This window comes from Psammomys obesus, unplaced genomic scaffold, assembly GCF_907164565.1.
Source record: "Psammomys obesus unplaced genomic scaffold, mPsaObe1.curated_primary_1811, whole genome shotgun sequence".
NCBI lineage: Eukaryota > Metazoa > Chordata > Mammalia > Rodentia > Muridae > Psammomys > Psammomys obesus.
Window position 1 is genome coordinate 7,445,311 of NW_026585504.1, and position 14,553 is coordinate 7,459,863.

At 38.8% G+C, this 14,553-nt stretch overlaps 1 protein-coding gene across 1 annotated transcript in view; it reads right to left on the minus strand.

Annotated features, from left to right (window-relative positions):
• Positions 1-89: 89 nt before the first annotated feature.
• Zc3h6 (zinc finger CCCH-type containing 6) overlaps positions 90-14,553 on the minus strand; it is a 48,619-nt gene continuing 34,155 nt past the window's right edge. The window contains 8 exon segments of the mRNA XM_055614824.1: positions 90-3,548; positions 4,106-4,315; positions 4,628-4,980; positions 4,982-5,128; positions 6,325-6,578; positions 8,070-8,179; positions 11,187-11,298; positions 11,887-12,003. Coding sequence (XP_055470799.1) covers positions 2,086-3,548; positions 4,106-4,315; positions 4,628-4,980; positions 4,982-5,128; positions 6,325-6,578; positions 8,070-8,179; positions 11,187-11,298; positions 11,887-12,003 — 2,766 coding nt within the window. The 3' untranslated portion in view covers positions 90-2,085.

Consider the following 14,553-nt stretch of genomic DNA (forward strand, 5'->3'; position numbering starts at 1 on the left):
AAATACAATTTCCAATCAACTTAAGAGTTCAAAACTCTGAGGACATTAAATAATTAAAACACAGGTAATCTGTTATAAAACAAGCCATGTAAGATCTAAAAGATTCTTTATTGGTACCATACACAGTGGAACATACCTGCCATCTCAGTGGGTTTTTTTTTTTTTTGCTATGCAAGAAAAAATATAGAATCTAGACATTTAAAACATTATCAGCATAATTACAAGCTCACTTTGAAAATTCTGTTAAAAATTGCCACAGTCATGATGAGCACAATTATTGCAGTTACAACGTTTGAGATAAAAATTATGCTGCTAAAGACAAAACACTGAAATACATAAACATTACAATGTGATACAGCAGTGAACTCATAACTATTTAATATGAAAAATTAAAATTTAAAAGTTCTTTTAGAGAACCTGGAAATTTTTTACTGTAGCAAAACATTTTATTTATATTCCTTCAGCTTCTATGATACAGTGTACAATAAAATACTTTTGAAAGATACAACATTGGAGAGCTGGAGGGCTAAAGGCTGGCAAGATGCACAGAAACTTTCAGTCCAGTAGCAGCAAGCAGACTGGCAGGAGTCAGTGCTTGGAGCTTGTCCAGGACCAACAGTGCACAGCCGTCCAGTGTCAGGGCAGAGATGGAGCCAGCCTCTGAAACAGGTGCACTCTGGGTACAGAGCATGGGCCAGCCAGGTACCCAGGTGACCACGAAGACTTTCCCCTAAGTAAGACAGCCATCATGGACATCACCATGTCTCTGATCAAAGCGATCAATGCTTCCAAGGCTATCAGCACTCCAGTTATCCCAGTACAGCTAGACCAGGATGATGATCCAGATTTGGAAAAGGCAGAAGTGAAAAAACCCTCTTGGGGAAGATACAGATTCTGGTTGCCTACTGGAACTATGGAGTAATATATATTATATTTATATTACTAGAAATTAAAGATGGTTGTGGTGATGTACTTACAAAAAAATTGAAACAGTGTAAACTAAAGTCGATGAAGTACACAACTCTAAAAAAATTACAAAAGTGTTATCACAACTAGAGCAAACAGAAACCAAATTGGAAGAATGGTACAATTTGAGGTCTGCACCCCAGAAGTGTGATTCTTTCGTCCTTCATGGCTCCCCCAGGGTCTTGATCCACATCTCCGGCACAGTCATTACTGAGAAGGATCATGTTGTGGTCTGGCGGCCAGTGGCTCTACCCACAGTACTCACAATGGTGTCACCCAGCCCTACTGTGGACGAAGACAAGGTGCTGGTTTTATACTACTGTCCTGACAAACTGGTCCCCATGGCCAAAGCTGTGCTGTGCCTCACTGGCATTGGTGAGTCTTACTCCCTTTAGAACAGAAGCCCGCCCAGCCTTCCTCTGGAGAGCAGGGCAGGTGTTGCCAAGCAAGGGAGAGGCTCTTTATCTATAAAATGCCTCCTACTGGTCTCGAAGTATCCACACACCTGTTGCCTTAAAGTTCAGTCACTCCTCCCTTCCTGTCTTAATAAAAACCAGAATTTGAAGAAAAAAAAGATACAACATTCAAGTGCTTCCTGTACACAAACAGTATTGCCAATGCTAATCAAGTGATGCTCTTAAACACGAGCTCAGCTAATGAATTTGTTTGCACTTTGCACTTGACTTAGCAGTGGTGTTACACACTAATAGGTTTGTGCTGGCAGAGAGGATCCTAGTTAAAATACTGATTCTCAAAAGTAACATATCATATTGCTTGAAACTAAACAACCATATAAAAGTGGCAATTGTTAACCTAAACAATGATTACAAAAGACAACTGGCATATACTCAGGCTGAGTGCTGTGTTCATGATGGTTCACTTTTAACAATAAAGTACTTTCACTAAGGCTAACATGATATGTATTTTTATACTACAGTCTCTTGAAGTTATAAAAATATTGTATAAAACACCACAGACTTTAGAGGAGAGAAGTTCATGTGGTTCTGATACTAGCAGCTGAAAAATGTTTATAATTTAAAAAATAAATATAGAGGTAAACCAGTTACAAAACAGCAAAGGACTGATAGTCAGCATGAGAACAGCTTAACTACACAACAGCTAACAAAATGGTGACGCAGTTGGATCAAATGTCTTAAAAACCTCTTTCAGAGATTTGTCATCCGTTTCTCTACTAGGATCATCATCTGGGGTTGGACTTGCCTGTCCTGACTCTCTTGCCTGCTTTGGATCACTGTATGGAGGTCTAATTAGGCCTGTTAAGGCCTGAATAGGAAGACTATGCACAGCAGGGACCTGAACCGTCTCAGCACTCCTGAGAATGTCTTCCTGCGTGTCGACTGGCCCAGCAACAGGAACTTCCATGTCTGCATTAGTTTTCTGTTGCAGGATCACTTCTCTAGGTGAAGGTTCACTTTTATCACTATTTTTCAAACAACTTTTTTTCTGGTTCTCTGCATTTTCTCCGGAAGAAATGGTTGATAGCTCTGATGTAGACACTGAGCCCTTCTCCCTAGGATCATACAAACTAATGCCACTAACAACTGAACTTGAAGTTCCTAGTGGGAGGCCATCTGACGAAGAGAGTTTAGGGGCATATGGAGGAAGAGTCACAGGGCCAGCATTAATAGGTACTGCTGTTGAGGACTGTGACAGAGCAGGGTTTGATGTGGCTAAGGGAGGGGCACTCTTTGATGCATGTGAGTCCTTTATGGCCACTTGGTGAGACTCTGTACTGGGCACTCTGTGAAGCCTAGGATCAAAATGCTTTTGCAGCCTAGGGTCTCCTAATTTAGCCCCGGAACTATGTAAGTCTCCAAACTGTTCTAAGTAGCCCTCTCTGTGTGTTAGATTCATTTTGGTTTTGGCTGCTGATTTTGGCTCAAGCGACAGGGACTTCTGATGATCACTTTTTGTATTCCATAACCTATTGAGCCTCTGGTCAGCTATAAGTGGGGGCAGAGGTAAATTGATTGAAGATACTGGATCAGGTTTAGGTAAAGGTACTGGAAGTAAGTCTTCTGGAGCCCACACAATGTGTTTTGCAAAGTTGGGTTTGGTTAGAATGATGTCCATTTTAATATGACTGAACTGTCTTAACTGTGACCTTGGATCCTGGAGTACTACACCAGGTAAAGAATCCAATGGTATTAAGAAGGCTTTTTCCCTCAGTTCTCTTTCTGTATCTTCATCATCATCATCTCTTCTTTTGGGTTTGCAATTTGCATCAGCATTTACATGATGTAAATCAAACTTTGCTCCACTAGCTCCGGGAACATTTCCATTCCCTCTTAATTTCCTGGGATCCCACACAAGTCTAAGGTTCACTGGGACAGACTCATGCGGCTTTCTAACATCTTGCCTTGGGACAGTCCGAAGTCTTGGGTCAACCACTTGACTTCCTTTCCTTTTCGCTTTAGCAAGTCTTGGATCAGTAGGAATGCTAAGCTCTCGGGGAGGCTGTTGCTGATGAGTTCCTGTTTGTTTCTGTAATGTCCTCAGTATTGACTTGACACCACTTCCTTCTTCCTCTTCACTACTGGAATACCAGTTAACTGTATCATCTGAATAGAGACAGAAGCTGTGGTTAAAAACAAAGCATTCATATTTGACCTTAAGATTACAAACACATACTATTTAGTACAATCACTAAAAGGGACCCCACCTACTTGGCTACATGTACTCTCACCTCTGAATATTTCCAATTTCTACATTCCTAATAACAATAAAATTTAGACAGTTTCTTTTCTGTTTTGTTGTTGTTTTTTGGAGACCGGGTTTCTCTGTGTAGCCTTGGCTGCCTGGACCCACTTTGTGGATTAGGCTGGCCTCAAACTCACAGAGAACCACTTGCCTCTTACTGAAGTGTATTGTCAGTGTTTAATATGAAAAACAGAAGGGCTGATCCTGCAGCAACTGGTTTTAGGTACATGTACAGTAAGGCAAATTGTATCTTTCAAGTAAACTTTAGAAATACTCTATTTACCATCTTATTTATGCTTACGTATAAACATAACTTTTGCAACTGTTATTCATCACTCAAGTCAGAAAGGATTCTAAGAAATAGACAGGGCAGAGGAACTCATTTTCACTTATTTCAAAAGTTAAGAAGCTATAAAACCTTCTTCCTTGCTTGATGCTCGATGAGGCTGGATGCCAGCTGGTTCATCTTGGTATCTCTGAGACAACTGGATGAAGAGAGCTCTCTGCACTGCAGGAGGGAGCCCTGAAGCAGGCAGAGGGCAGTGACTTGTCATATTGCTGCTGGTGTTGGGCCCACTCCCAAGGTTAGGAGGCTGCTGCTGTGCAAACTCTTCATACCACATCTCCTCTACAGACAACAGAAGAGAGACACTGAGTTCAAACTTCACCACACTGTAAGACAGAATGTTTTCTAAGCAGCACACTGGAGTCCTAAGTTGTGTAATTTAATATTTTTAAAAAATATTTTGTGTTTTTTAATATTATTGATAACTTTATTGCATCACAAGTTAGCTAAAGTTTTGTTTCTATAGTTTTGAAGAAATTGAACATTTCAAGGTTTCAATTTTATGTTTTACTTAATTTAAAATGCATGCTTTAAAAGAAAAGCAAGTCTTACTACTTCACATTAGACATTAGTTGCTCCCAACAGTACTCTTACCAGCAGAGTTATCAGGTGGTTGAAAGCTTTGTGCAGCATGCTGTGGGTAGTAATCATCATATAGCTCAGCTGGGACTGGCAGAGACTCGGCCTCAGTGTTGAGTTGTGCTTCCCCAGTCATCTGCTGGTACAGGGAAGCTGAAGAGCCCTGATTCTCTCTAGGGACTTTCATCACATGACCTGGAAAGCTAGGGGAATGATAAGCTCCGCCCATACTTGGTAGAGTATCCAGCTGAACAAGCCCTCCACCTTGACTATGAGAGCCTACAATTTCAGATGAACCTGGTGGCAAATGTGGGCTCTCTTGCATTGGTGGACCAGGAAGTCCCACACATGGATGATGTCCAGGACCTAATGTGCCTCAAGGATGTGATAGTCCTGTGAGGCACATTAGGTCCTGGACCTGGACTTGACTCAGAACTGTACATATGCTGTGGGCAGGGACTGCCTTCCTCAAACTGTGGTCCTGGCGGTGAGGCACTGTTGTAAAATGCTGGTGGTCTGTAGATACAAAACAAACAAACAAAAAACCAGTATTTCTCATCAAAGTAAAGATACAACCAAAAAAGTTATACTACTAAATAGACAGTAGCAAAGTATGATCTTTATGTTCAATTAAAACCCATGTATTTAAGAGATTACTTATTCCATATTGTTGGCAGGTAGAAACACAAGTGTCTCCTGCTTTCATTTCAGATATGGTTTTCATAATTGCTGCTCACTACCAGCTGTTTCAAAATACTAAATGAATGAATAAATAAATAAACAAACAAACAAACTGCAAAGACAAATGAAAGTCACCTTGAATCCAAGTACTAGGAGACTTCTCTACAACCCAAATGGAAGAATATACTGCTGGCATACAAAAAACTTCATTTTTAATACTCACTTATGTATTTATTCTCTAATAGCTTTGTCAGTTCATTTTGAGTTTTATTAAGAGAAACTGCCCAGTGATGGATGAGTCTCCCACTAGATTTCTAATTTTGATGTATTTACATCTTTCTCTTAGTTCATTGATTACAATATGATATAAAATATTGGCAAATGGGTGGGTAATCCTGTCCTTTTAAATTTTGAGACAAAGTCCACTAAATAGCCCAGAATGTCCTTAACCTCTTAATCCTACTTCAGCTTCCTATCCTAATTTGCTTTCTGTTACTGTGATAAACACTTCAAAGAAAAAAAAAAAAAAAAGCACCCTGAGGAGGGTGCATCTTATAGTGCAGTCCATCATCAAGGGAAGCTGGGGCAGAAACTCAAGGCAAGAACGGAAGCAGAGACCATGGAGGAACACTGCCTACCACTGGTTTGCCCCATAGTAGCTTTGTCAGCCTGCTCTGTTCCCACCTGTCCAAGGGTGCCATCACCCTCAGTGGCTCTGTCCTACAAATCAATCATTAACTAAGAAAATGCCCCTCCAGTCTTGCCTACAGGCCATTCTGATGGAGGCCTTTTCTCTACAGTTTCCTGTTTCCCTGGCAGTGGCACTCAAAGCCTCTACAGTTGTGCAGTCCTTCTGCAGAGAAAATCTCTGGGACAAGAAAGAAGGTAAAGGTGAGGAGAAAAGGGATGCAGCAACCCCACACCAGGCCCAGTAACTGTTCTCTGCTAAGTTTAACTATGTGGGTGACTTGGAACATTCCTTGGTATCTTAGTGTTAGGGAAAGCGCTACCATTCTGGTGGTTTAACTTACTTCTTCCCAATTTTATGCGCTAAATCCACAGTAGGTTTTACAACTATTTCAAAAAGAGATGGAATTTTCTTCATATCATCAGAAAGATCTGTCTCGAAATTGTCTTCAGGATCAGAAGTGGCAAAGTGCTCCGATGGGGTTGGAAGAAGCCCGACTCCAGGGGGCGGCTTAGGGAGAGGAGTTATGCCATGCTTTCTCAGTTCTTCTAATTCTCTTTCATCTTCATTTAGAAGTTCTTCATCAGCATTCAGCACCTGGACGATTGTGAAGGTTAGTACTTAAGTATGAGTTTCTACCTCACAGAAAAGTGACACGTTAAAAAGAAAAAAAAAAAATAACACTAAAGTTGAAATGGTAACTATTTTAATACACAGAACAAATTTCAAAATAGTTTTAAAGCAGTCAAACACAGAAGATAACTTAGTTTGGATCCCTCTTTGATTTTGGTATACACCACAGACACACCGACAAACAGACACATAAACACACAGACACTCCTTTTGTATAATGCACTCAGCAGCCTTGCTCCTTCACCTGAATGTATTATACATACACACCCCTCTCCAAATATGTACCAACCAACCTCAGAACCCCCCAGAATCCCCATCTGCTTGGGTACATATACTCTCATCTCTGAACAACAGCATAGATTTCTCCACTCCTAGTATCAAATTTAGACAGCCTTTTTCAGGCGTATGCTCAGTGTTCAATATGAAAAACAGAAGGGCTGATCCTGCATCAACTGGTTTTAGGTACATGTACACCAAAGCAAACTGTCTTTAAAGTAAACTTTTAGGGGGAATTCTCTATTTCCATCTTATTTATACTTAGGTGTAATTGGGTGTGTATATAATTAAAATATGATGTATTGTGGGAAGCGAGATAAGCAATAAAAATTATTATGTGGCTGGGCATGGTGGAACATGCCTGTAATCCCAGCACATGGGGAGGCAGAGGAAAGCGGACCTCTATGAGTTTGAAGCCTGGTCTACAAAGCAATTCCAGGTCAGCTAAGGCATTTCAGAAAAACCTTATCTCCAAAAACCAAATATATATATATATATATATAATTATATTATTACATATATTATTATATGACCTAAACTATCAACCAAAAAAGAGAACTAGGGGCTGGACCAACGGCCAGTGGTTAAGAACACTGGCTATTCTTCCAAAGGATCCAGGTTAAGTTCCCAGCACCCACACAGCAGCTCACAACTATCTGTAACTGTAGTTGCAAGGGATCTGACACAGTTTTCTGGCCTCTGAGGACAGTAGGCATACCCGTGGTACACATACATGCATGTAGGCAAAACATTCATACAATATAAAGATGGAGAACCACCCACGCTATATTTCTCCTCTTCTTAAACCCTACGCACATGACTGTCAGTTTTGACAAGTGTCCTAACTTGTACTGTCCTTTGCTCTAGAGAAAGTTATAATCCTACTTTGCAATTGTACATGAGCCCTTATTTTCAATCTTTGGATAAAAGGCCAAAGGTCTAGAAAAACCTGATTACAGGTAACAGTTTGGAGTATTGCTCAAATTATTTCTTTTAGTGTCAGAATAGGGATCAGCTTAAAATATTCTCAAATTCCTAGACTAACAATTCTATTTTCTAACAAACTATGATAATAGGACAAAACCTACAAGAATTCAATTTTTAGCAAACTAATAAAATACTCTATAAAATGATTTCAGTAAAAAAAAAAAAAAATCAATGGTACAAAACACTACTCACTTTGTCCAAAAGTTTCTTTGTTTCTTTAGTCAGGTCATCATGGGAAAACTTACAATTGTCTCCTTGGTAGCACTTTGCTCCACTATGATAGAACTTGCAAGGAAATTCACATAAACAAAAATATTAAGGAACAAACCAAGTAAAATCAAGTATAACTGTGTATGTGTATGTGTGTGCACATCTGCCTGTGTGAGGCAGAGAACACTGAGTGTCTTCCTCTATCATTCTCAACCTTAATTTTTTTTTAATATTAGTTACAGTTTATTAACTTTGTATCCCTGCTGTATCCTGGTCCCTCATTCCCTCCCAATCCCACCCTCCCTCTCTCATCTCTTCCCTGACCCTTTCCAAGTCCACTGATTGATAGGGGAGGACCTCCTCCCCTTTCATCTGACTCTGGTTGATCAGGTATCTTCAGGACTGGCTGCAAAGACCTCCTCTGTGGCCTCGCAGGGCTGCTCCTCCCTCGGGGGTGGGGTGTCAAAGAGCCCACCATTGAGTTCATGTCAGAAACAGTCCTTGTTCCCCTTACTAGAGTACCCACTTGGATACTGAGCTACCACGGGCGACATCCGAGCAGGGGTTCTAGGTTATAACCATACATAGTCCTTGGTTGGACAAACAGTCTCATAAAAGACCTCTGTGCCCAGATATATTTGGTCCTTGTGGAGCTCCTGTCCTCTCCAGGTCATATTAATTCCCCCTTCTTTCTTATGATTCCCTGCACTCTGCCCAAGGTTTGGTTATGAGTCTTAATATCTGCTTTGATACACTGCTAGGTAGAGTCTTTCAGAGGCCCTCTGTGGTAAGCTCCTGTCCAGTTACTTGTTTTCTCCTACATCCAATGTCCATGCCATTTGTCTAAGTAAGGATTGATTATCTTACCCCGGGGCCTCTTTCTTGTTTATCTTCTTTAGGTGTATAGATTTCAGCATGTTTATCTTATGTTATATGTCTATATAAGTGATTATATACCATGTGTGTCAAATTCTAGGAATTTGTCTCCATCCATCTCCTAGCACTAAGGTTAGACACACACCATTGTACCCAACTTTTACACGGGAGCTGGAGATCTGAACTCAGTTTCCTCATGCTTATATAGCAAGCACTTTACTGGGCCATCAAGACCCAAGGTCTAATCTTTTCATTAAAAAACAAACAAACAAACAAACTAACTAACTAACTAACTAACCAATAACTATTACAAAGCTGATTAACTTCCAGATATCTGCTGCACAACAGTCAACACTTGCATGTTATAACTTAACAATTGCTAAGAAAATATATCGCACTTAAGTCTTCTTACCACAACAAAAAAGCTAAATCAATACAATTCTACTAGTATTTACTGTACCGAAGAATCTGTAATCACATCTATTAACTTACTATAAATCAGTATTTTAATAATGAAAATTATTAGAAGATTTAAAAGATTTTAAACTTATTCTACAACTACAAATATTTTCTTCATTTTAATTAGTTCTTTAAAAATTCCATTCAGAATGTTTTGGTATTATTCGCCCCTCAATTCCCCTCAGATACACTCCCTTCTCTATCCACCCAACTTTGTGCTTCCCCTCCAAATAACCAAAAACATTAGATCTAATTTGTGTTGACCATAAATTCTTGGGCGTGTAACCTTCTGCTGGAGCATTGCTGACCTACCTAGAAAAATGCTTTTAAAGAAAACTGACTCTTCCTCTCTTAGCTGCTTTCATCTGCCAATACCTCCTCAGCTGGCTGGTACTTCCTGTCAACCTCCCCTCTGCATGCTTGCATTGTGTCTGGCTTGGACTAGCACATCTTGTGCTTGCTGTCACAACTGTTCTGTGTTCCTTAATACTTGCACCAGCACTGCTATGCCTGGAAGACATTGTTTCCTTGTAGTCTGTCTAATTCTGGCTAATGAAAAATAAAGAAATAAACTAAAAAAATTCAAAATATTTTTCAATTAATAAAAAATCTTAGTAAAACATACTTAGATTAAAAAACATGTTAAGACAAGTATTATGTCTGCCCCAATCACTATTACTTAGCATTACTGTAAAGGTATACTGAGTTTAATTAAAATTAGGAAAGTCATGATGGCATACATTTTTAATTCCTGAAGGCCAAGTAATTCAAGGTTGCCTTATGCAATACAGTAAGTATAAGGCCAGTCCAGGCTATAGAGTAAAACTGTCTCAAACAAACAAACAAACAAACAAACAACCTGAACAAAACCCAACAAAGTATAATAAAATATAATGAAAGTGAATAAAATAAAACATAATTTATTTCCAGGTGACATGAGACCCTAAAGAGCACAGCAGAAACTTCTAAAAAACAGAATTTGGTATTTGATTTCTAAGGAATGATATCAAATTTGAAAACAATGCATTTTTATTCTCTTGGCTAAGACAAATTATATTTTAACAAAGAAATCAGGTAAATTTGCCAGGTGACATATCACATAGGCTGAACATGGAGGATGAACACAAAGAATAATAGGTAAAGATGTGCCACTGTGACCTGCCCATCAAGAGAACTCAAGTGTGTCTCTCTTCTCACAGTTCTGTTAACAAATTGGGCTTTTGTGAATCTGATATCTGTTATCTTGGTATGGTTTTAGTTATATTCCTTACTATGAGTAACATAAAGCATCTTTCCACTTGATTTTTGACCAGTTGTTCTCTTTCTGTGAATCTTCTTTTTCTTTGCTCCCAATCATCTCAATCTTTAGGAAATTATTACAGCAATGGCATTCCTTCTTACTAAATTACATAAATAATTTCCTATGTTCTAATGTGTTTACTTAGCTTGTAGATTTTTATTATAAAAATTTAAAGTTGTGTGTAGTCAAATTTTTAGTCTTTTTCCTTACTGCTTCTAGTTTTGCAAAGAAGGCTTTGCATTCTCTTGGGTTATAAAGAGATTCATTCCTGTATTCCTGGGCACTTCACCCATTTGAAGCACTGAGGCTGAGAAGACTGGGTTTATAACATGTGTCATTTTAAACTTAAAATGATAAGATGAATCATCCAAGCTAGAATTTCTAGATTGTATTTATGACTTTTTTAAAACCACAATGACAGAAGATCAGAATGTTGGTTGCTATATAATTTCTATAAAGGATATTATGCATATAAATGCAGTTATCTCCTTTGGTGCAATATCGCTGTAAATAGTATTTGCAGATCTCCTTCTTCTTCTCCAATTCTGCATCATGATCAAATTTACAATGATCTCCCTGTTTAAACAAAAACACCAAAAAAGAAAGAATTCAGTTATATCTCTTCATGTGTTCCACGGTGGGATTCTGGCTATCTTTAGTTGTAGACACTAGGCTATGAACAAAGCAGATATTCCCTCTTAAGTCCTGCCCAAGCATGTATGTGGTCTCAGGATTCTGCCAGTGTCCTTCCAACACCCACCACTTCTGGCTGTAGCTTAGGAACTTATTTAAACTCTTGGTGTCAGGTTTAAAGCAAGGCTACTAGCAACTACTACTTAGCAGGACAGGTATAAAGATTAAACTACCATGTGTCAGCTAGACCATGAATGATATACCACACTGTCAGATAGCCACAACTGTATCTGTCACAAATGTTAACATTATCTGTCAAGTAAAATCTGTTTTCTACCAATTGTTGCTGTCCCAGAATATAACTAAATGAGCTTGTATCCATACAGTAATTTCATACAAGGTAATTTTGAAACCTAGCATCGCTGCAGCTATATGAGCAATGAAAGAAAATTACGACCCTCCAAGGACCAAATTCTAAAGGTGACTTTGAAAGTTAGAATGATTCATAGTGCCCTTTATGTTAACATTTACCTTAATACACCTCCCTTCCAGGAAGTATTTACAGATCTGTTTTCCTTTGTGTTCCACTGTGTGCTGGTTAATAAATTCCTGAGTCATAACTTTCCACTTTTTCCCTGGTTTGCTGTACTGCAAGAAGAAACTCACTTAAATATAAGACATGAAATATCAACAGGTACTAAGACATAATTACATTGCTCTGGAAAGCAGTATGAACTGGCTATGAACATGAACAGTAATCAAGATCAGACAAACTGTACTCACTTTGATTGTAGACACATGCTTCTGGAGTCTTGTTTATTACTACTGGCTGCAAGGGAGCCTTTTTCTTTAAAGACATTTTTTAAAAATAAAAGTAGAAGATGCCTTAAATTTCATAGTATTACTCAATTTGGCAAGGGTGACATAAAACATAGGCTCTCATGTACTGCTGACCAATACGTCATAAGCAACTTTAAAACACCCACTCTGATGCCAGGGCTGCAGCTCAGTGTGTCAGCTTCTACTTAGTGGTGCATAAGGCCCAGGGTTCCATCCCCAGCACTACAACAGTAAACAGCTATATCACGTTTAAATACAGAATTACGAATTTTCAGAATTAATCTAAGAACAGGAATGCACACACACAAATTTATTTACAATAATTACTGCAAAACCACTTAAAACTGGAAAACACTGGACATATACAAAACCAGGAAACCAGTAAGCTATGCTATGATTCATTAAGGCTGTAGAATATTATGATATTGCCTTAAAATACAATAATGTTATAGAAAAACAAGAATACAAGATATGCTCATAATACTTTATGGAACGAAAAACTGATCCAATTTACAATAATAAGTAAAAGCAAAGATAATAGCTAAAATTATTTATCTTCCCATTTCAGCCCACATTTCTGGGTGGTGAGGATGAGAAAATTTGCACTTTCTTAAGGGAAGAAAGGCCAGAAGTGAAACTTAAAAGGTAAGAGAAAAAAGTACGTCAGATGAAGAAGAAACCTCATAGTCTGACTTGTTTGCATAGTTGCCCCTTCCTATTCAACTTTTGCCCTAAGTACAAGATGGAATAAGGAGGCAGAATACATCAGTGAAGCAGGCTAAATGTAATTATTTAATTAATAAATTTTATAAAATAATGTTTTTCAAGCATGAACTATGCTTTGATCTTAATATGACTCCGGTGACTACTTGTTCTAACTTGGTAAGTTTTCCCTTTCCCTTGAATGCCTGTGTGCTCCTGGAATCCTAAGAAGTATCTCTGGGCTGGGGAGATGCTCAGTCAAAGAAGTGAATGTGTCACAAGCACTAGGACCAATGTTTGAGTCCCAGAACCTATGGGAAAAGTCAGACATGGTGATTTGGAAGATGGACACAGGCACATTCTTGGGCTCATGGCCAACTAAACAGTCTAATCAAGGGGCTCCAGGCCACTGAGATACCCTGTCTCAAAGAAGGTGCACAGCTCCTGAGGAATACATACGAGGTTCTACCTGGCCTTCACATGCATACACATGTGCACCATACGTGAACACACACTGACATCCATGCGTGTATACACACAAAGTTCCCCTCGTTAACTGACATAGTTGATAATATATTTTAATCTTGATTTTCCTACTCCATAATAAATAAACTTTTAGTTGGAGCCTGTATCAACAGACATTAAAAATACTAGTGCTTGCAGGCATCTTCAGGATAGGTAACACTATATACCCTCATCTTACAGATTAACGGCTAGAACAGACTGTAACCTGCTTGAAGGCACTTTCTTGATAACTATTTCTAGGCATATTGCATAAGCATCAGGAATGGAGCAGACTTACTTAGAAAGTAAGTAAAGTTACTTTACCTAGAAGCAGCACATTTAAGAAATCTAGTATGTCCAGAAAAATGAACAGATATAATAATAGTGTAAATTATAATATGAAGCTCTTATCCATAGAACGGGAACAACTCAGTAAACGTTAGTAGGTGAGGAAAGGAGGATGACTGAAAATGACAGATGAACAAAGACAAAGAGGCCTTGTTATACCTAACCTGCTCAGAACGTTTCAGACACAAAACGGTGACCGACATTCCTCAAAGCAGGCTGGCATTCCTGGGTCTTACAAACTAATCGGGGCATAAACTTTTTTAAAAATTCAAATTTATTTTTATGTATGATTGATTTGCCTGTTTGTGTGTCTGTATACCTTGTGAATGACTAGTGCCATTAGAAGTCAGAGAAGGGGGTCAGATGCACTGGACCTAAACTTATGAATGGTTGTGAACCACTATGTGGGTGCTGGGAATCAAGGTCCCCTGCAAAAAACAAGTGCTCTTTATCACTGATCCATCTCTTCGGCCCAAACTTAATTTTTTAAACTTTATTGAACTGTGTTAAAGGTTGCAGCATTAGGAAGCTGGAGAAGCACGGATTTTACACCTTCACTACCGAATACATTTTATGCATATCCACCATGTCAACTGAAAACCCAGGACAGAGTTAGTGCTAGAAAAGTAATTAGTCTTATGCCCTCTTTCATAACTCGTGTTCACTGTTTGTATCAGTCCCTTCTCTGCCCCAATCTGTGCCCTTTCTTGTTCTCGTTTCTACAGGCTCTACTGTACCCACATCATGGGCATTTGTTTATTATTGGCTGGATTCTACATATGAGGGTGAAAACATTGTTTGTGA